This window comes from Syngnathus leptorhynchus, chromosome 18 (assembly GCF_054491065.1).
Source record: "Syngnathus leptorhynchus isolate UIUO chromosome 18, UIUO_Slep, whole genome shotgun sequence".
Classification (NCBI taxonomy): Eukaryota; Metazoa; Chordata; class Actinopteri; order Syngnathiformes; family Syngnathidae; genus Syngnathus; species Syngnathus leptorhynchus.
In genome coordinates, this window is record NC_141212.1 from 7,542,283 (window position 1) to 7,563,436 (window position 21,154).

The 21,154-nt window shown below is 44.2% G+C and overlaps 2 protein-coding genes and 1 long non-coding RNA gene across 4 annotated transcripts; 2 read left to right on the top strand and 1 right to left on the bottom strand.

Moving 5' to 3' along the window:
• The first annotated feature begins 1,511 nt into the window (after positions 1-1,511).
• On the top strand, positions 1,512-5,651 carry tagapb (T cell activation RhoGTPase activating protein b). The gene is made up of 6 exons (XM_085937360.1): positions 1,512-1,779; positions 1,952-2,113; positions 2,227-2,336; positions 2,527-2,713; positions 2,769-2,850; positions 2,919-5,651. Exons 1-6 carry the CDS (start codon positions 1,585-1,587, stop codon positions 3,983-3,985), a joined length of 1,803 nt encoding a protein of 600 aa, XP_085793486.1. The 5' UTR covers positions 1,512-1,584; the 3' UTR covers positions 3,986-5,651.
• LOC147042735 (uncharacterized) lies at positions 1,935-20,782 on the bottom strand. Its single transcript, XR_015068864.1, has 4 exons — positions 20,569-20,782; positions 16,826-19,022; positions 2,493-2,683; positions 1,935-2,373 (listed from the first exon to the last, which is right to left on the bottom strand). It is a non-coding gene; the product is annotated as an uncharacterized LOC147042735 (long non-coding RNA).
• On the top strand, positions 16,651-20,619 carry rsph3 (radial spoke head 3). Of its 2 annotated transcripts, XM_085937368.1 has the most exons (8): positions 16,651-17,129; positions 17,559-17,640; positions 17,855-17,999; positions 18,087-18,232; positions 18,855-19,058; positions 19,759-19,921; positions 19,996-20,082; positions 20,279-20,619. In XM_085937368.1, exons 1-8 carry the CDS (start codon positions 17,020-17,022, stop codon positions 20,347-20,349), a joined length of 1,008 nt encoding a protein of 335 aa, XP_085793494.1. In that variant the 5' UTR covers positions 16,651-17,019; the 3' UTR covers positions 20,350-20,619. The 2 variants fall into 2 exon arrangements, with proteins under 2 accessions (XP_085793494.1, XP_085793493.1); XM_085937367.1 differs by having other exon boundaries at positions 17,855-18,232; positions 20,279-20,429.
• Positions 20,783-21,154: the final 372 nt, after the last annotated feature.

Sequence of the window (21,154 nt, forward strand, 5' to 3'; positions counted from 1 at the left end):
CAATGTGGGGAAGTGGAAGTTGTTTGGTTGGGGGTCGCCGTGACGCAGCTTCCTGTTCCCATGACTGACTTGAGTTACACTTTCCACTTGATCAAAAGAACCCAGTGACAGCTCGCGTGATTTCATTGGTCATTTGATTCTCGTGCTGTGGATTCATGTTGTGATTTGCCTTGCAGTTCTCCTGATGTAAAAGCAGACTGGTGTGATATCCTCCACAGGTTGGTTGATTGATTCTGTTTTGTTTTGGGTGCTTACATAAATGTTTACATGGACTCCAGCAGGATTGTGAATCCATTTTGGTTGGGTTGCTCAAGTGGTCCTGAAATGTATTTCATGTGTTAAATAAAAAATAACATTTTGCAGTAAAATCCAAGCGGCAAGAGCCAGGGCTGGTTGTGCCTCTTCATGTCCGGACATCCTCATGAAGGTGTTAGATGGCATCACTGCAGTAAGTACTGCTACAGTTGTTACAGAATGGAAAGGGTTAGCTTAAAAATTCTGACCAATCATTTCTCTCATTTTACTTAGATTAAAACTCTCATTGGAGGTGGCATGGAGCAGGTTGAAAACTTTGATGTAAGTTGCAACATAAATGTAACATTTTTAACCATTTTAGAACCTGACATTAATTACCGTATTGGCCTGAATATGAGACGGTGTTTTTTGCATTGAAATAAGACTGAGAAAGCGGGGGGCGTCTTACATTCAGGGTCTAGACATTATACCCATTCACAACGCTAGATGGTGCCAGAATCTTTAAAGCAAATACTGAACGTAACTCCCCAGGCCAAAGTGAACCCCTGTCGCGAAGAATAAAAATAAAAATAGCGGTAGCACAAAGAAGAAAAATAAAAAATTGCAGTAACAAAGAAAAGAGAAGAAAATAAGAGAAGAGATAACAGAAAATGGAGAAACGTAGCGACAATCTGGAGAAAAGTGGGTTGAAGATTGGCCAGGTTAATTATATGTTATAATTATTTGTTTCAGATGTACTGTAATTATTTTCTGTATACAATTTTTATTTAGTGTTCAAAAAGTCTTTTTTCAAACTTAAGTCTTGAAAAAGAGGGGGTCGTCTTATAATCAGCGTCGTTTTATATTCGGGCCAATACAGTAGATACATCAAAGATATAAAACAAATCTAAAAAAAAAAAATGTTTTTTCCAAACTATGTGGAACTTAAAATTTTGTCATATTTTGAGTCAATGAGTTCTCATCGGCACTGTGGTAGGTTGGTAAGGAATAAGCCTTCCTTCTGTCACCCCATCTGCATTTCCATGTTCCTCTTTCATTCTCAATAACGGCTTTATCTTGTTGCCAGGGAGATGTAAATAATTCGTCCCAGTTGTTGAGTAACCAAGAGGACAAGCTGATGCAGACACTTGGTGAGTTGAGATCAACTTCCTTTTTTGTAAAATGTTCCTCAATGGCAAGTGTGCAAAAGGGAGTGGCCCCACAGCGAGTGCCAGATGAGCAAAGTTGAAAACCACATGCACAGAGTGAGGAAATAGACAAGTGCAAAGACTCTGTCACTTTGGAACTCCTCGCACACGACGCGTTTAGAATGAGTTGAGTTTCAGGAAAATGCGTACCTTTGTCGAGCTGATGGATGGAACGTTCTTGATCCCGGCAGAAACAAAATGGAACTTAGTGAGGAAGCTAAGGAAGGGCTCCAGTTTCATCAGCAGAGCAGCTCAAGCGGACACCAAAACTCAGCTTTTTGGAAGGCCCCTCTGCAAAGTGTGCCCAGATGACAACTCTCTCCCTAAACCCATCATAGTAAGTCATTCATTTGACCCCTTTTATGTAATTAAGCTGTTGTCCAGGTTGCTTAATTATCACAATAAATCATCTACACGCACAATTATTGTACACTTTAGTTTTTCAAAATGACATTCCCAATCACACAACAATGTTGACATGGTAATCAAAGCTTGATTCCTCCGGCCAGGAGATACTGGTGTTGCTGAGGAAAAGGGGGCCGTCCACAGAGGGAGTGTTTCGGAAGCCGTGCAACAACAAGAACATGAGGGAGCTCAGAGAAAGGCTCAACGACGGCCTGGAAGTGGACATGAAGGCACAACCTGTTGCTCTGCTGGTCGGGCTGCTCAAAGTATGATCCTCTTGTGGTTACATTAACTTACACAATAAAGACATGATTGTGCTTTCTGCAGGTACAATGTGCAGCACTTAAGTCAACATTTTGCCCATTATTGTTTCAATTAGAGTTTTTTAAAAGAAATTCCCAGGAGCCTGCTGGTGTGCAACCTTTACAAAGATTGGATGACTGCTCTGGAGATAGAAGACAGCCAGCAGAGAGAACACCAGCTCAGAAGGTGGGCACATGAGTCTCAGCGACAGCCTCCTTACTCTCTGTGAATAATGACGTATTCAAGAAAGGTAGTAAATGACATTTAATTTGTTAGCATTGGTTATCCCTAAACACAAACCTCTTTTCTGAGTTAAAAAAAAAAAAAAAGCACCAAACTTACTGTCCCCCCACCTCAACCTCCTTCCTCTTATCAGTGTGGTAGATAAACTCCCCGGGCCCAACAAACTCCTCCTGCAGCACCTTGTCTGCGTCCTCCATCACATCCTTGACAATGTTGACCACAACAAGATGGACGCCTACAACCTGGCGGTGTGCATCGCGCCAACCTTGCTGCAGATGGAAGTCATCCCGCTAGATAATCAGAAAGACACGATGAAAAAGGTATAAATGTGCATCATGTTCTTCGGTACAAGATTTTTATTTTTTATTTTTGCAGGTCACAAAGCTCACTCAGTTCCTAATTGAACATTGTGAGATCCTTGGAGATAATATCCCGCACCTCCTGGATACCGATGAAGGTACGCAAAAATAAGCTCTCAGGTATTTGCAGAGCTGAATACTCATTAATGAATCATTTGTCTTGCAGACTCGGTATCCTCCCAGCACCATGACTCGGCGTATGACAGCACCGATCCGGACGGAGACCCTGAGGTCGGGAGAAGCGGATCATCCCCCTCCCTCAGCCTCAGCGTCACAATTTCAACATGCTCATCCGACGTCGTCTTCAACGCCAAGCCTGCCGTGACCCGTCGCTGCTCTGAGCCCATCATCCTTCCCTCTGTGGACGAGGTGATCCTCTGCGGCCATTCCCGGAGTCACGATGACTGCTCTGTCGAGAACTTTGTGGAGCAGTCTTTGAAAAAGCAGATTTCTGAGGGTTCCTTCTGGCAGCGACCTGGGTTGTCTTTGTCAAAACTGAGCAGCTGCTCCAACATAGACCGGTTTAGCTACATAGGGAATCAAAGGATGGGTTGCTCTAGCTCTTCCCTGGAGAGCGCTGCCTCCAACCAATCCGAGGGCTCGGTATTCACCAGCTCCCCAGCGGGCTCGCCCCCATGCTCAAGGAGAACAAACCACAGCGAGGTGGCTCCCCCTAGGATTCAGCAGGACTTAACCGGTTTGAATTCAGATGAGATGAAGCGTTCAACCTCATTGAGAGCCGCCTGTGAGGTCCTGCTGCACACAAGGAGCTTAGGTTTTTGCAGGCACAGTCTTAAGAAGGAACGCCACAACGACAAGGTTTGTGAACCGCTTCAGGAGGACTCTCAAAGTGAAGCGCTCTCTCCGGCCCAGCCCAAACGCCGACCGCTGTCAGCCATCGAGGTTTTCAGGCAGGTAGACAGTAGGCTGCCCTGCAGGCCGCCCCCGTACGAGCAGGCGGTGCACAGCGTGCCTTTAGCGCCGGAGTATGCTTCCATGACTGTGTATGACGCCATTGCTCTGGAGAGGAGGTCCCGCCCACCTTTTGGGAATTACTCCTTCCCACAGAGCTACTTTGACCACCATTGCACGCAAGATAGGGTTGACCACAAGCCGGTCTTCCGACAGAGGGCCATGTCCGAGTCAGTGTCTGGTCGACACGAGGCCGTGTCACAGAGATGCAACCAATCTGTGTTTGAGGAATTTCCATATGCTAAAGAGTCCTACGTTTGAGAAACCATCAAACGGACACACAGAAATGACTTCTTACGCATTTCTCCAAGGCACAAAACCTGTGGTTCCAGAGCCATTTGTCCAGCTTTTGTCTAGAATTGGATTGACCCCTGATAATTGGGCCTTACCAGGACATGGCGCCCCAATTGCTCCCCTACAGTCATTCATTTTGTACTATGACATAACTTGACAACCTCATGACCAAGGGACTGTGTTTGCAAGCTCCAGTTTTTCAAAAGGAACCTTTCATTATTTCTGCCTCCGGCTACACTCAGCTGCAGAATTGCATGCATTATGCAAGATGTTTATTTTGAATTCCAGCTATGTTCTACTGGTATATGTATAAATGTACATGCCATACCTGAGTAGTACTATTATAAAGTACAACTTTATTTGTGGATATTTAGTCCTTTTAGCCAAAATGAAGCTATGAAAGAACGTCTTTTTGTTTTCACTGTAATGTTTAATGCCGTATGTGCAAAGGTCTTTGGCCACCACAAATGGTGTGTTAACATTGTCATATATAGTCCATCTTCTTGACAGCCATACACAAAAGTGAACTGTAAAAGGAGATGACACTAAATACGTCCCCCTATTATTTTTTTTTGTTATCTACTTGTATTACAAATTATCATGTATAGCCATTTTTGCAATGCTAAACACCACTACAATAATGGCCATAAACTTTTGAACTTTTTATAAATAGTCAAGTATGTTTTGTTGCTTGCTTGTTGCAATGGACTTTTTATTCCACTACATTAAATGTCATTGGTGGCGATAAGACTGAGCAGCACGGATTACAGCAGCTGGGAGTAGATTAGGCAGGGGAGTTTTGTGTGAATTTTATGTTTGAAAAACGAGTGTCTAGAATCTAGACTCTAGATCAACTTCCCTTTACTATGTAGGTTATGCAACAGGAGTCATTGAGAACACTGTGTTCTGACTCATACGATCAAAAAGAAGGAAACCAGAGAGGGTCACATGGACGGATTCGGTTTTTCTCTGAATTGTTGTTTCTCTCTATGACCTCAAATGAGCTTCCTTCCGTGTTTGATAACAGCAAATTGCTTTAATTCAAGATAAACTGATTACCATTGACATCTAAAAGATTGCATTTTATATTTAGGCTTATTACACCAACTGTATAGTAAAGCTATGGAGCAAAAGAAGCTAACTATATGCTGAACACTAAAAATGCATTCCTGCTTTGTAACTTCCTATTTGAAATAAAAGTTTTCTACTGATAGAAAACTGTTAAATAGAAAGGTCGCGCTCATGACTCAGTTGCTCAAGTGTCTGCATACTAACAGCATTATATGATAGCACATCAACGCTTGACTGGCACAGTGAACATGTTAGCCAACTACATTTGTCATTAATTAGCCATGGGGTCGGTCATTCTCGGAACATTGTACATTCTATTCCGTTTCACTGAGAGCATATGTGTACATATGGCACATTTATTGGTAGTATTCATTCTTGTAAATCTGTACGATAGACAGAGAATTTTGGTGTAGGTTTGTTATAGGGTCATTTATTTACTAATCAAGAAATAAACAGGTGAAGATTTGTGCATTTTCACACCTGAAATACTCCATAGCGCAAGTAAAGCAAATAAGTGATTTTGCCATATGTTCCCTTTTAACACATTGAGTAGGGTCGTGAATACATGAACATTAATTGAAATAAATGATTCAATTGTGCCTTTTGATTTTGTGAGACGGATGTCTAGAGTACATACAAAGAGGGTGCTGTGAGTATGGGGAAAAAAATGAATATGTGGACCCATGCCCTGTTTATTGCATAATCTAATGAGACAAGGGCATACCAGACATTCAGCCATCAATACCACTTAATAAGTGACTGTTCAAGCATAAACAATGTGACAGAAATGAAGGCACTCATCTGAGCACAAATTTAGGATTTCTTTCAATGTTGACCAAAACACATGGCCCTAACAAGGTGACCTGCTATGTTTGTCTATTTGTGTTATGAATAGTGTGAATATAGTGCTTGCTTTGATGACATAACAGTGAATATTGGAACGGCTAGTTATGTAACAACTACAGACGTGCAAATGTGTGCAGAATACTCAAATCAATACTACCACTAATGCTAGTTAACATTTTGGCTAAGTGATCACTAACATGAGTTCAAAATATTCAAATATAAACCCTACAAAAAATATAGTGGGGATTTGTACAGTTTTCTGCCAAATTTGTTAAAATAGCGTTAAGTCACAGGTCTCAAACCCAAGGCCCGGGGGCCAGATACAGCCTGCCACATCATTTTATTATCACAGAAAATAATTGCGAAGCACTGCATTAAGTGGTCTATGGTGTTGGAAAAAAAACATAAAAACACGGACCTTTCCTTCACCATTTATTACGACACCTGCATCACTTCAAATTAAAAGTCTGCTTTATTGTCAATTTCTTCACATGACAAGACACAGAGATCTAAATTTTGTTTCCTATCATCCCACGGTGACAAGACTATATATATATATATATATGTATATATATATATATATATATATATATATATATATATATATATATATATATATATATATATATATATATATATATATATATATATATATATATATATATATATATATAAAAGGGAAATGTGCTTTCAGCAGTTTGCAAACATATTTTCTAAGGTTGTGTGAAACATATAATCATATCAATATAATATCTAGTATTGGAGTGCTTGTGTGGATTGGTGGGGGGTGAGGAATGTGCAGGCACACTGCATGAACTTGTTTTCTTCTAAGAGTTGTGGAACAGGGAGGCCCAGGAAGGGAGTACCAGACAGGGAGTACGGGATGGTACGGGACGAAGGGAGTACCGGACGATAACACCTCAAGGTCGGTGAGGAACGAGAACAAAGAACAACATCACGTCCAGGTGGTCGGGCTTCAAGAGGAAAAACCCAACCCCCTGACCAGAGTGATGACACCTCGACGGGGAGGAGATGACCATCGACCAATCATCACACAATATTTTGCATGCTTTAATATTCATATTGTGTTTCTTTAAAACTGGGCAACCCGGAAGAATGTGTCGTCTTTTGGTGGTCACAAAAATGCACGAGTTTTAGTGTGAGGGACCCGGGACCCAGGCCTGTATTAGTGCGCTTTGTTAGGAATAAACAATTGGTAAATTTGGTCTGATTGATCTACTGGTCTTCTCTTTGACAGAACGAACTCGCAAAATTGTTAGGTGCGCCAGTGTGTGGATTGGGACATAGAAACTTGTGTTAAGTGTTGATCGCAATTTGGAGTCAGATCAATAGCTAAAATCCGTATCCTAACAATTTCTTGGTGACCCTGACGTGATGTCAAGAGAAGGGTAATTGACAACTCGTGGTCTGTATCCAGGACACCGGACAGCGTCTGGGACGCTGTCTCTCGGTCGGCGAACCGTTTGGAATAAAGTGCACAACGTTGAGCTGGTACAACGTCTCTTCAACCCTGAGCGCTCATCACTGATAAGGTAAGCAGAATACCTGTTACTATAAGTCGAAATTCTGCAAATTGAAAGAGGAAATTTAAGAGGAGACTGTTGTTCAGATCAAATAAAGTGTGCAAGAGATACATACGGCGAATAAGTTTGGAACTTACGTGTGTGACGTGTACGGTAAAGTCAGGGACTTACGCGTATTACGAATAGGTCCGGGACCTAGCTTAGTCGTGGCGGACAAGGGTACGTTGACGAGCGTATTCAAATAGCCAGGTTTTTTTTGAGATCCTGGGAGAAGTGAAGCCTCCCGAAAACATCCGGTGGTAACAGTTCCTTCTGTGAGAGATCAGACCGCTAAAACATCCAAAATGCACCAAATTGATAGAAGTGTGTGTGCTGAGAGGAATGAATGGAGTGAGATTAAAAGGATGTATGTTGATGTGGAAGCGCAAATTGTGAGTGGCATTGACAGAAAGAAAGTGGCAAAGGAGCGTGTGAGACACCGAAAAGTCTTTGCGAAATTGGAAGCTGACAAATTGTTTCAGGGTTTTTCAACAATTTGGGACATGGAACGTCTCTCACGGCAATTGCAGCAAAAAGAGAGTCAGGTGCTGAAAGGAAAGCTCTCCTTAGAAGACGAGGAGAAAGGGGCCGGCTGGCGTAAGCGCAAGGTGCTCGAGAAGCACATTTGGGAGAGAGAGGAAGAGCGACGCTCTTTGCACAATATGGCAACAGCTGCAACAGCTTTGTTTGCCACTCAGAAGAAACTGCCCGTAGAAAGTGTTGTTAATGTGAGAAAAGCGGAGGAGGTAGAGAAAGCGGTGAAAATAGATAAGAAAGGAGTTGAATACAAGGGCATTTATCCATCTTTGCATGATGTAACACACCCGAGTGCCCCCACACTCGGAGTGACTGCTGTTGGACCGCCGCCATACGGCGACCCCGGAGTGATGGCTCCAGTGGTGACGTTGGGTGGCCGACTGGTAGTGGATGTCGAAGGCGAAGGCGCGGATCAAAGTATTGTACAACTGATTGAACAAGCAGTAAATAGAGAGAGGCGATGGATCAGGGAGGAGGAAACGTCCCGCGTGGACACTTCCACCCCCGCTCCGAGCCCTCAAACGTCCAACATAACGAAAGGAGTAGGTGGGCATAGACTAAGTGCCGAGAACGAGGAGCTAAAGAAGAAAGTTGATCAAGTTGATGAGCAGCGTAGACAGGAAGCGCAGATGTTAAAATGGGTAACGGAGAAAATAAGACAAGACGCGAAGAGCGAGTGGAGACAGAAAGAGCATTCACAGCGGGACGGCAGCGGAGGTGAGGAGGAAGATGATGTTGTGATGCAACAGAGGAAAATGTTGGAGTACGCGAATCTGAATGGTAGAAAAAAGGGCGGGCAGGGAGAGAGACAGACACGGAGAGAATATAATTTGCAGAGTGGTCATGGACAGATGATACAAGCAGAGGTGCAGAAAAATGAGTTGATGTGTCCGCTGGTGACCACAGCGGACGGTCAGCGTTACGAGCCCATGGTGCTCCGTGATGTGACTGCGATGATGGAAAAGATGCCCCCACTACACAGAGGAGGCAAGGTGTGGCTGAACAAGTTTTTGGCTCTAATGAGTGGACAGAGTTGTACACTTGGTGACATGCGACAGATGTTGGCAGGAGCATGCTCCCTAGTGCAATTGCAGGCGATTGAGGAAGCAGCAGGCACAGCGAGACTGGGGAGGGAGGTGCCCTTGCCACAAGTAGCAGCGCCCCTGTTTGAAAACATTAAAATGACTTTCCCACAACCCACCGATCTGGCCCCCACTATGTTTCCTTATGATGTGAAAATGTCACCTGCCCAACATTATGTAACGTGTGGAGAGTTGGATTGAAACCACAGGTCGCCATCCGGCTCTCACGCACGAGGCAGAGGTGCTCTTCCGGACGGCGCTGGTGGATGGACTTCCGCCAGATGTGAAGAAGCAGCTAATGTCAGACCCTGACATCCTGGTTTGTGCCGAGGAACGATTTAAACGTCATCTTTTGCATCACTGCAGAATGTTTACTGAGTCACAAGCTAAAGTTGATAACGAGACAGACGCATTATCCAAACAGTTGTTGAAATTACAGTTGGCAAAAATGCATGGTGAAGCTAGACAGTCTAAATCACAGAAAAAGGAAATGCAAATCTCACAGGCTCCTCAGGTGGTGGGACGCGGAAGGGGCCAGCTCCGGGGCGGATACAGAGGCCGGGGAGGGAGTGCACCTGCTTACCCGGGGAGGGCAACATACAAAAACCATTCGCCCAACGCATGCTTCATCTGCGGCGAAACCGATCACTGGGCAAGAGAATGCCCGCAGCATCGACCGCACGGAGCCGCCCGCCCAGCCGGAGGCCCGCCACGTCAACCCGAGGCGCCGATGCAACAAGCAGGAACAGCTCCCTCTGGTGAATGGCCCTGGCAACAGCCACAAGCACACGGAGGTCAGTACTATCAACATGATGATCTCTGGTGTGGACAATTCGAATAGGGATGCCCGGGGAGCCAGAGAAGCAGCGGCCCGGCGGAGCCAGTGCTTCATGTGACAGTGGAGGGAAAACCTGTGCAGATGCTGGTGGACACAGGAGCAACATATTCATCAATAAACACTGCCCTTCCTGTATCCTCACTGTCAAAGAAAACAACAACTTTAGTCGGCTTCTCGGGAAAACCACAAACTCTGCCTTTTACCAAACCACTTGAAACTGTGATCACCCGGACGGGGTGTAGACTGTGGCACAAATACATCCATTCCACAGACACTCCGATCAATTTGATGGGGAGGGACTTGTTGTCAGCCGTTGAAGCCAGAATTCTGTGTGGGCCAGAGGGAGTGATTATTCAATTTCCAGATGGCGTCAGCATCCAGTGCTCACAACAAATACAACAACATGGTCAGTGGCTGATGGCGCCCCTACCGACAGAAGCAGAAACTGCAACCATCTACTGGGCCAGGCTGGAGCCAGAGACCCCTGCTGGTGGTGGTGTGTTCTCGACCTACCTACTGTGGAAACCCTGGATCTGCTCACTGACGCCATACCACCCACCTGTTGATCCTTTGCATTGCACTCTATATTATGACCGAAAAAGTGATGATGTATATCGGGATTTGTTTGAAGAAGTTGAAGGGCACATGTGGGATTTAACTTCATCATGCATTTTGATTGGTAAAGAGGGAGTTGCAGCGGCAACTGAACTGACACATGAACAAATGCAGTGGTTCAAAATGACAGAAAAAGGGGTGCCACACATTTCCCTAGCTCTTGCCCCAGGACACGAGGCCAGACAATTGGGTTCAATGGTCAAGCGGTTGTTGCAACAGACCGATTGGCGGGAAACTCACATTCCTAATTTATACTGGTCTAGGTCTCAGCATGCATACCAAATTAAACAACCCATGTCAGATACAGGATTGCTGGAGATGACGATAGTGTCCCGCACACACGGTAGGGAATTAACTGACCATGAGGACGCTGAAGTAATGCTGGCGGCCTTGCCCGACACACTTTGGTCCCAGGGTCCATTTGATGTCGGATTTTGTCACTCGGTGGCCCCTATTGATCTCCAAATGGATGAGACGCAGCTTATCAAACGGCCTCAATATCGTTGGCCGGAAGAAGCGGACCAAGGCATGGAAGACACTCTGTGTGGCCTCTGGGACGCAGGGGTGTTGGAAGTGTCGTGTTCCGAATGGAACACCCCGCTGAGGCCAGTGCGGAAAGCAGATGGGAGAACATGGCGCATGGCACATGATCTGAGAGCAGTAAATGATGTCACTATCACTCCTGTTCTTCCTGTGCCGGACCCGCACCGGATCCTAGCGTCATTGAATCCTGCCTACCAGTGGTTCACAGTGATTGATTTGGCCAATGCTTTCTTTTGTCTTCCGCTTTCCCCCTCAGTGCGGCACGTGTTCGCATTCACCTACAATGGGATAAAATTGCAATACACTTGCATGCCGCAGGGATTCAAAAACTCGCCAGGTTTGTTCAATCAGGTTCTCAAGGGACTCCTCGAACCATGCCAAATGCCGGATGAAACTTTGTTGTTGCAGTATGTTGATGATTTGTTGATTGCAGCGAAGGATGAGCAGGCGTGTCTTGCAGGAACAAAGAAAGTGTTGTTGTGGTTAGGAGAGAAAGGATTCAAGGTGTCAAGGAAGAAACTGCAATGCTGTCGCCAACAGGTCACTTTTCTGGGTCGAGTGCTGACCCCTAGTGGCCTCGCCATGTCGCCTGAGCATAGAAACTCCATCCTCCGCCATCCACGGCCCGCCACTGTGCAGGAGATGCTATCATTCCTGGGGTTGTGCGGCTATAGCAGACACTACATACCCTGCTTTGCCGACAAAACCGGTGTCCTCCGAACCCTGATCCGTGAACAGGGAGCCAGGAATCTTAAGGCTTGCCTGGTTTGGACACCGGAGGCTGCCAAGGTCTTTGTATCACTGGTGCAGGAGCTGGCCTCTGCTGCGGCTTTGGCCACTCCTGATTACACTCTGCCCTTCCATTTAGATGTCTCCATTTCAGGAAAAGTTGTGAATGGAGCTCTGTACCAGAAAATGCAGCATGGACGTGCAGTGCTGATGTATTGCAGCGTCCCCTTGGACAACATTGAGCAACGACAACCCGACTGTTCCAGATATGCTGCTGGCCTGGCAAAGATCTTACTCAAAACAGCCCACACAGTCATGGGCCATCCCATTTATGTGTTGACTGATCATGCGGTATCCTCATTTGTCACGTCAGCAGCATTCACGTTGACTCCGCTGCGACAAACACGGTTGTTGAAAATATTGACTGCTCCAAATGTCAACTATGTCCATTCCGGAGTGAACATGGCCGATCAATTGTTGGTGGGTTCACATGAGTGTGCATTGAAGGTCCAGACAGTGGCGAAAGTCCGACCTGACCTCTATTCCACTCCGCTCGGGTGGTGTTCACAGATGGCTGCTGTTGGAGAGACAAAGAAGGCTCCCTCCATGCGGCCGCGGCTGCGGTCGAGTGGAGGGATGGTTCCTTCCAACCCCTTAAAGTGATGAAGCTCAGCGCCCGCCCATCGGCCCAGGCGGCGGAAGTTTTTGCATTGGTATTAGCCTTAGAGCAGTGTAAGGGGGAGGCCGTGACCATCTACTCTGACTCCGCCTATGCGGTGTCGGCGGCCTTAATCGATCTGGTAGGGTGGTTACAGAATGGGTTCACAACGGCCAGAGGCTCAGAGATTGCACACAAGGACTTGATGATGCAGCTGTTCGAGACGTTGAAATACCCGAGCGAGGTAGCCGTTGTCAAAGTGCCTGGTCACTCCAAAGCTGACACCTTAGTGGCCAGGGGAAACCAAGCGGCTGATGAATTGGCCAAACAGACGGCCGGGTATGGCGGGGCAGCGGACATGATGGTGTCCCGCGGTCCAGTAATCCTGGACGGGGAACACCCCGACTCCTGTTTGCCTCTGTCGCTCTCACATGCTGATCTGTGTGCCGCCCAGGATGCCACGTCCCCGGAACAAAAATCAGTCTGGCTGGCAGCAAAGGCTGTCAAACGATCGGATGGCTTGTGGGTAGGACCCAAAGGCCAGCCCGCTCTTCCGGAAGGAAGGCTAATGGCAGAGGTCCTATCACAGGCACACACACCTTCCCATGTGGGTCCCCATGCCATGATGGTCCATCTCCGAAGTTGGTGGCATCCCAGACTTTCGGACGTGGTCTGGAGATTCGTTGAGGATTGTGAGTCCTGCCAGAAATTTAATGCACGTCCTACGTTGAAGCCTAAGCCCGGTCTGTTTCAGCCGGCCCCGTGGCCGGGGGCCGAGGTGATCATTGATTTCACCGACATGAATACAAGAGTGAATGGTAAACGCTTTTTGCTTGTGTTGGTTGACGCTTACTCAGGCTGGCCTGAGGCATATCCGTGCTCGAAGGAAGATTCTACTGCTGTGATCAAGGCTTTGATCACCCATTACATCCCCACGCATGGTTTTCCCGCCCTGATCCGTTCTGACAATGGTACACACTTTAACAACAAAGCCTTGGCCAAGGTGGAATCAATTCTGGGTTTGAAGCATCAATTCGGCTGTGTCTACCATCCTCAGAGCCAGGGCAAAGTTGAACGAATGAACCGGACGTTGAAGGAAAAACTGGCCAAAATTATGGCTCAAACGAAAATGAATTGGCTCCAAGCGCTTCCGCTTGCCTTGTTGTCTGTGCGCCAATCCGTTAACAGGCACACTGGATTCGCACCGTTTGAATTGATGACAGGTCGTCTAATGCCGGGACCAGCGACAACGCTCGTCCCACCGGAGGATGTTACGGTACCCAATTTGTCTCATGCAGCATACTGGTCCTATTTGTCTGCTTTGGTGTCCAGTGTTTCTGCACAGATTGGAGAGAAAACCGCTGCAGCTGTGGCGGAGGAAGGCGTCGGTGGATAAACAGCTCACACCGTACGTGTACGTCCGAGTCGTCTCCAGAAAGTGGACGGAGCCCAGGTGGAAGGGCCCCTTTCGTGTCTTGGCCAGGACGTCTCACGCGGCCCAGAGCGACTTCAAAGGACGCCGGTGGTATCACTACTCACACCTACGTCCGCGCCCAGAGTTTGTTCCGTCAGGATGAAGGTATTCTTGTTTGGCCGTGTCCCGGACCCGGCCAAGAGGGGGGAGACAGAAGGAGGAGGAGCAGCAATACGGAAAAGTAAAGGGGAGGGCTCGAAACGTTTTTCGGATTTTTCAGAATTAATTTTAGTAGTGCTATTTTTATTAAGTTGTCTTTTTGTGTGGACATTGATGACAATTGATGAGACTATCCAGCAGAAAACGTCCCAGATTCAAATTTTACCCACCTATAAACAATACCGATGCAAAGGAGAAGTAGTTTATGAGGCTGAGGTGAACACAACAGAACAGGGAGGTTTGAGACAGAGATGTGACAGCGGAAATTGGCAAATGCATGTCACGTTGTTTAATTGGACAGAGACAAACCAAACGTTACAGGACAAATTGGAAAAGTACCAGAGAAGGGAGTGGAGGAAGCAAATTGAACAGGTAAGGGAAGTATTGGATTTAGCCCCACCAGACAGAGAAGGGACATGTATTCACCAATGTAAAGAGGATGGACGGTTTGTAGTTGCTTCATATCAAGGACAAAAGAAGTTAACATATGGAAAAATGTGGTTGTTTATTTTATTTATGGTTTTTCAATGCTTAGGGAATGAGTTTGGTTTGTCCTTGGTTGAGAGGGCATTGGAGAGTCACGGCATACAATTATTCACTAAAAAAGAAAGCCCGTTTTTGACAACCATGTGACTCAACAAAATATGACATGTTTAAAGTTAAAGGGGACCGGCATAAGTATTGGGACAATAGATTCCACATGGTGCAAATTCAATTTGTCACTGACTGTAACCTCTCCTCTCTCTCGTGCAGACATCTGGTTGTGGTGTGGTGAAGACAAATTATATGATCGCTTGCCAAAGAATGCATCAGGTATCTGTGCCCTTGTGTCTTTGATAATGCCTGTGGTGGTTGTCCCCATTGAAATACAGAATCTCAATTGGGACCTGGAGTCCCCATTGGCGGAGCTCCTGAAGCGAGCCAAAAGAGACGTTTTGCCCCCGTGGTTGAGTGACGACGATCCAACATATATTGACGCTATAGGAGTGCCCCGAGGTGTACCAGATGAGTATAAACTTGTTAATCAAGTGGCCTCGGGATTCGAAAGTATCTTCCTATGGATCACCCCCAATAAAAATGGTAGACCGTATTAATTACGTTCATTACAATGTCCAACGACTGGGTAATTATACAGCTGAATCATTTGCCGCAGTTCATTAACAATTGGCCGTAACGTCATTAATGGCGTTCCAAAATAGAATTGCGTTGGAAATGCTATTGGCTAAGGAACATGGTGTTTGTGGAATGTTTGGTGATGCATGTTGTACTTTCATCCCAAACAACACGGCACCAGGGGGACGACTGACCAAGGCGTTGGAAGGACTAAGAACACTGAATAAAAAGATGAAAGATCATTCAGGTGTACACACCGATATTTGGTTTGATTGAATGAAAACGTTCGGAAACTGGAAAGGGCTCATCATGTCTGTGCTTGTTGCTGTGGCTATTTTTACTACAATTATGTTATGCGGTTGTTGTTGTGTTCCATGTATTAGATCACTCACTGTCCGGTTGATCGAGAAAACCGTTGGCCCGTTGCCACCGATGGGCCAATATACCCTGGTGGCTCAACATGAGCCGTGGGAGGAAGGAAGGACCGATAGCGCGCTGGTAGCTATTTGCTAGAGTAGCGGGTGATGACCTCATAAATGAGGTCATGAGAGGGAATAAAGGGAAATGTGCTTTCAGCGGTTTGCAAACATATTTTTTAAGGTTGTGTGAAACATATAATCAATATAATATCTAGTATTGGAGTGCTTGTGTGGATTGGTGGGGGGTGAGGAATGTGCAGGCACACTGCATGAACTTGTTTTCTTCTAAGAGTTGTGGAACAGGGAAGCCCAGGAAGGGAGTACCAGACAGGGAGTACGGGATGGTACGGGACAAAGGGAGTACCGGACGATAACACCTCAAGGTCGGTGAGGAACGAGAACAAAGAACAACACCACGTCCAGGTGGTAGGGCTTCGAGAGGAAAAACCCAACCCCCTGACCAGAGTGATGACACCTCAACGGGGAGGAGATGACCATCGACCAATCATCGCACAATATTTTGCATGCTTTAATATTCATATTGTGTTTCTTTAAAACTGGGCAACCCGGAAGAATGTGTCGTCTTTTGGTGGTCACAAAAACGCACGAGTTCTAGTGTGAGGGACCCGGGACCCAGGCCTGTATTAGTGCGCTTTGTTAGGAATAAACAATTGGTAAATTTGGTCTGATTGATCTACTGGTCTTCTCTTTGACAGAACGAACTCGCAAAATTGTTAGGTGCGCCAGTGTGTGGATTGGGACATAGAAACTTGTGTTAAGTGTTGATCGCAATTTGGAGTCAGATCAATAGCTAAAATCCGTATCCTAACAATATATATATATATATATATATATATATATATATATATATATATATATATATATATATATATATATATATATATATATATATATATATATATATATATATATATATATATATATATATATATGTCCGCGGACAAACAAAACATTCAAGTAAACACAAAAAGTAAAAACAAAAAGCCACATACGACGAATATGTAAGAGCGATGAATAATAAATAAATACATAAATAAATAAGAGGAGCAAAAATGGAGCACGTGTGCATAAAGCAGACGGTCGGTTACGGTTATTTTTTACTTCCTTGGTTACAGTTACCTTGGTTACAGTTACTAAGCTAGCTTGTTGCTGCTGTTGCTGCTGCTGTTGCTGCTGTTGTTGCTGCTGCTGCCGCTGCTGCTGCCACTGCCACTGCTACTGCTACTGCTACTGCTGACGTCCTCGCTCTCGAGCAAGCATTACTGCAGAAAACGCAACAAGCGGATTTCACAACTTTGTTTTTGTTTCAAACAATGTATTTTGTTTCACATAGCCAGAAAGACACAAATGCAACGTACACTTTCTCGAGTCGGCCCAGGCCTGTGGAGAACCGCTCCAAATACAGAGAAAAGCCGACTGAAAAGTATGTATATTTTCAAAAATGCTAACTTTTACGCTCACTTTTGTTGCTGGTATTGTTAATGAAGAACAGTGAAACGAGATAAATGATGTTTTCAAAAATGCAAACTTTTGCGATCACTTTTGTTGCTAGTATTGTTAATGAAAAACTGAAACGATAGAAATGATTTTTTTTTTGTGGAAAAAAGCCAAATGCAAATTTTAGAAATGATATATTGTTAACATAAACTGCTGATAAACAGTGTTAATTTTGTGTTATTACAATACCTTGAGAATATTTTGACCCAATTAATCATTACTAGAATTCTTATTTTCACTTCTTTGTCTAAACCGTATGAACTGTTGAACTCTTGACTTTACTGCTCTTTCTATGTAACCACACCATGGGATATAACACAACATGCCAAGGTTTTAATTTACATTTTGTCTACAGGGCACACAGTACTTATGGAAACATCATGTATGATCGCCGTGTCATCAGGGGAAACACTTATGCCCAGCGCTTTCTATCATCTGTAAGTATATAAATTACTTTGGACTTACAAATAGGGGCGCACATAAACATTTTGGTGTGGTTCTCAAAATCGGTGCTCATTTTTTCCTGACCTATCATGAATTTAAAAGGAAAGTATGGCCTAGGGGTCTCATTTTCTGCACAGTGGAGGGAAGCGAGGAATTTGCCTTGGTAGTGATTTGTGCAACATTCTTTTTTCCTGTGCAAATGTACAGATGGTGCAGGAAGACCTCGCTGAAATGCAAAGACAGCAAGAGATAAAGAGGAGGGCCACAGTTAAAAAAAAGAAAACCAAGGAACAGCTGCGGTCTTTCACTCCCGAGGCCGTGCAAGGCAGAACGCACAATGTTGTGCAAACGGGTGAATTGTTTTCCTATCAACTTTGGAGCACGTTTGTCAGTCATTCCTCAATCCATAATGGGAATAGACATTTCTGTTTCTTTTCAGAACTTTATCTGGAAGAGTTGAGCTACAACATTGAGGTTTCACACATCGAGTGTCAAACTGATCCTCTCCTGGACAGACCAGCAACGCCGCTTTTTATACCTGTCAAATCAGGCAACGATGTTGCAACACAAATAGAAGAGGGGGAGGTACGGACGCATAATTTTTTTTCCCCCCGCAATCTCTCATGTCAAACATGATCAATTACAGGTACTGGTATTTGTTTTTAGATTGAAATCACATTCAAAGTTTTTAGTTTTCAAAGACTCCTCCTGGCAACATTGCAGTGACCCAATGCGCAGCATAAACTCAGTTTTCAGTACACGCCAAGAAGGAGCACATTAATCTTGTCTATTATTATCTTTCCAATCTCATGAGACTCTCACCTTTGCTTCCTCTAGTCAATATTTATTGTGATACATACTATGTTAATAGACCGACTGAAAGCTTTTAAGAATTTTTTAATGATTTTGTTGAAAAGCAATGTCTGCTTTTCATTGGTTATTTTTTATTCCATTTTCATTTTGTCAGATTTAATTTAGATTTAAATGGGACAGAATCTTATCCACGTGTGTACGTACTCCAGATCAAATTTAGACTTTGTAGCAATATACCACGCACATAAACATTTTGGTGTGGTTCTCAAAATTGGTGCTCATTTCTTCCTGACCAATGATGAATTTAAAAGGAAAGTATGGCCTAGGGGTCTCATTTTCTGCAACCTGTACTATATTCTTATGTTTAACAGCTTGAAGTGATTGTCTTCCGCAGTTGTTCGACTTTGACAGAGAAGTGCAGCCCTTGCTGGAGGTGCTGGTGGGGAAGACCATTGAGCAGTCTCTGCTGGAGGTGATGGAGGAGGAAGAGCTGGCCTGTCTGAGGGCCCAGCAGAGGGCCGTTCAGGAGCTCCACAATGCCGAGTTGGCTGAGCTGCAACGCCTACAGGAGCGAGAGAAGCGCCACAGGGAGGAAAAGGTATGCCTTTTGATGTGTTTGTTACCTGAGATCTTTTATGAAATCTGCATATATTTCTCAATGACTCCTTAAACATTTCAGAAATGTAAAATCTATTTTCTCAAGCTTTTGTCCTCTTCTAGGTTACCAAGATTCGAACACAGAATCTCTCATTAACCACTAAACCACTGTGCAGCCTGTTCCTAAGTTTAGAAAAATCCGCTAATTATAAGTTTTGTTACGTTTTTTTTTAATTTATTGGGAGGGCTCACGAAGTGTGATGCTGTTCTACTTCACTTAAGTGCTTGAGGAGTGGCAATGAGCCAAACAGTCAGCAGAGGGCAGCAATGCACAGGTTTATATTTTAAATCTATCTGCTAAGTCTTAGCAGCTAAGAGTTTGCGAAGAATGACTTTGGTGGCTTTCAAATGTGTATAGAATTCACGAGTGTTATGTTATGTATGAGGGATTAAAAGCCATTCCTAAATGTTATTTGAGCGACTTTGGAGAATGAAGAACACTGTTGCCATGTGAGATGTGACAAAAACAAAAATATTTGCACCAAAGTGGCTATTCTGCTTGATACATGTTTACACAGAAAATGCTTTTTCTCCTGATGTTAGAATTTTTTTTTTTTTTTAGAAATCTAGCACTAATTCCCAATGAGTGCAAACATGATTAAAAAAAATGCTGGCTGGTAATAGTAAAAAACTTTCTCCAGGAGCGCTGTATTGCCCAACAGAGAGAAGCACTAAGGATGGAAAAAGAGACTGTGGAAAAGATTGCAGCACAAGCCTATACCCAGCAGTACTTGGCTGATCTTGTCCCAACAGTTTTTAAGTCACTCAGGATCAACGGCTACTTCTATGACCCAGTGGAGAAAGGTGGGTAACACCATCCACGAGTGAGGTCATACTTTATGGAAGCTTCTAAAAGTGTTCTGCGTGCTTAATTTCAGATATTGAGACAAACTTTTTCCCATGGCTAATGGCTAAGGTGAACAACAAATTAGAAAAGAGAAATACTGCAAGGCAAATACTGGATAGTAAGTATCTCCAAACAAATGTGGATTCACATGCAATTACTAGTTGCATTTCTTTACCTTGCCACCCACCCACCCTAAACATAACGTTTGCATGTTTCTTAAACGTTTAAAGGGTTACACTGCCACTTAGTGGATCTGTTTTTTAATGTCACGGATGAGTTGTTTGATTAATAATTTCCTTTTTTGTCCGTTTCAGCAATCATCCATGATGTGGCCCTGAAAAAACTTCCTCTCTATACACAATTAGAATCACGGATAGAGAAGTAGAGGCTTGTATTCTCAATATACTTATATTAATGACCATGTTTGTGATTAACACGTAACGTAAAGAGACGCTTTGTCTTATGCATGCAGTGTTCTAGCCCCTACTTGCAAAGTTCTATCTTATTTCTTTATATTTCATAATGATCTCTTCTAAAATTGCAACATAATGCAATCATGCATACAAATAACTCAGTCGTAACACATGAAGGTCGTGCTACCTACCTTTGTTGTGAACGTACCATTGTGGATTAAAACCTGTAACTCTTAAAGAATACAAGGGAATGATTCTGGCTTATTTAATACTATAATGCCAACAAATACAGGTCCATTGACGTCATATAGCTATAATGACGCTTGAATGACGTGAAGAGTATCGTTCGTAATAAAGAAAGAAAAAAAGTAAAGAAACAAAGCAATAATAGGCGTAGATGTCTTGACCATGCCCATTGGATAAGGCAAGCACTTTCCCGAAGATTTTAAATTATATTTATCATAAATTACACAGCTTCCTGTATTTTTGGATTTACGTACCACAATAAAAGTACTGGACGACGGATTGACAATGCAAATCATGCACAGTTGTTCACTTGGTGGAAAGAAACATGTAAGGAAATGTCTTAGTGTATAATCATCGCATTCATTTACATTCATTGGTTATTTACAAAATGTTAGATATAGGTGTTTACATTTATTTTGAAGCCCAATCCTTGTCGTTTCCTGCGCTTCTTCTGCTCGGATATTGCTGGCTTGTCAATCGTGGCCCTCTTTCGTTGTTGACGATGACTGTCACCCGCACGAGCGCAAAGAG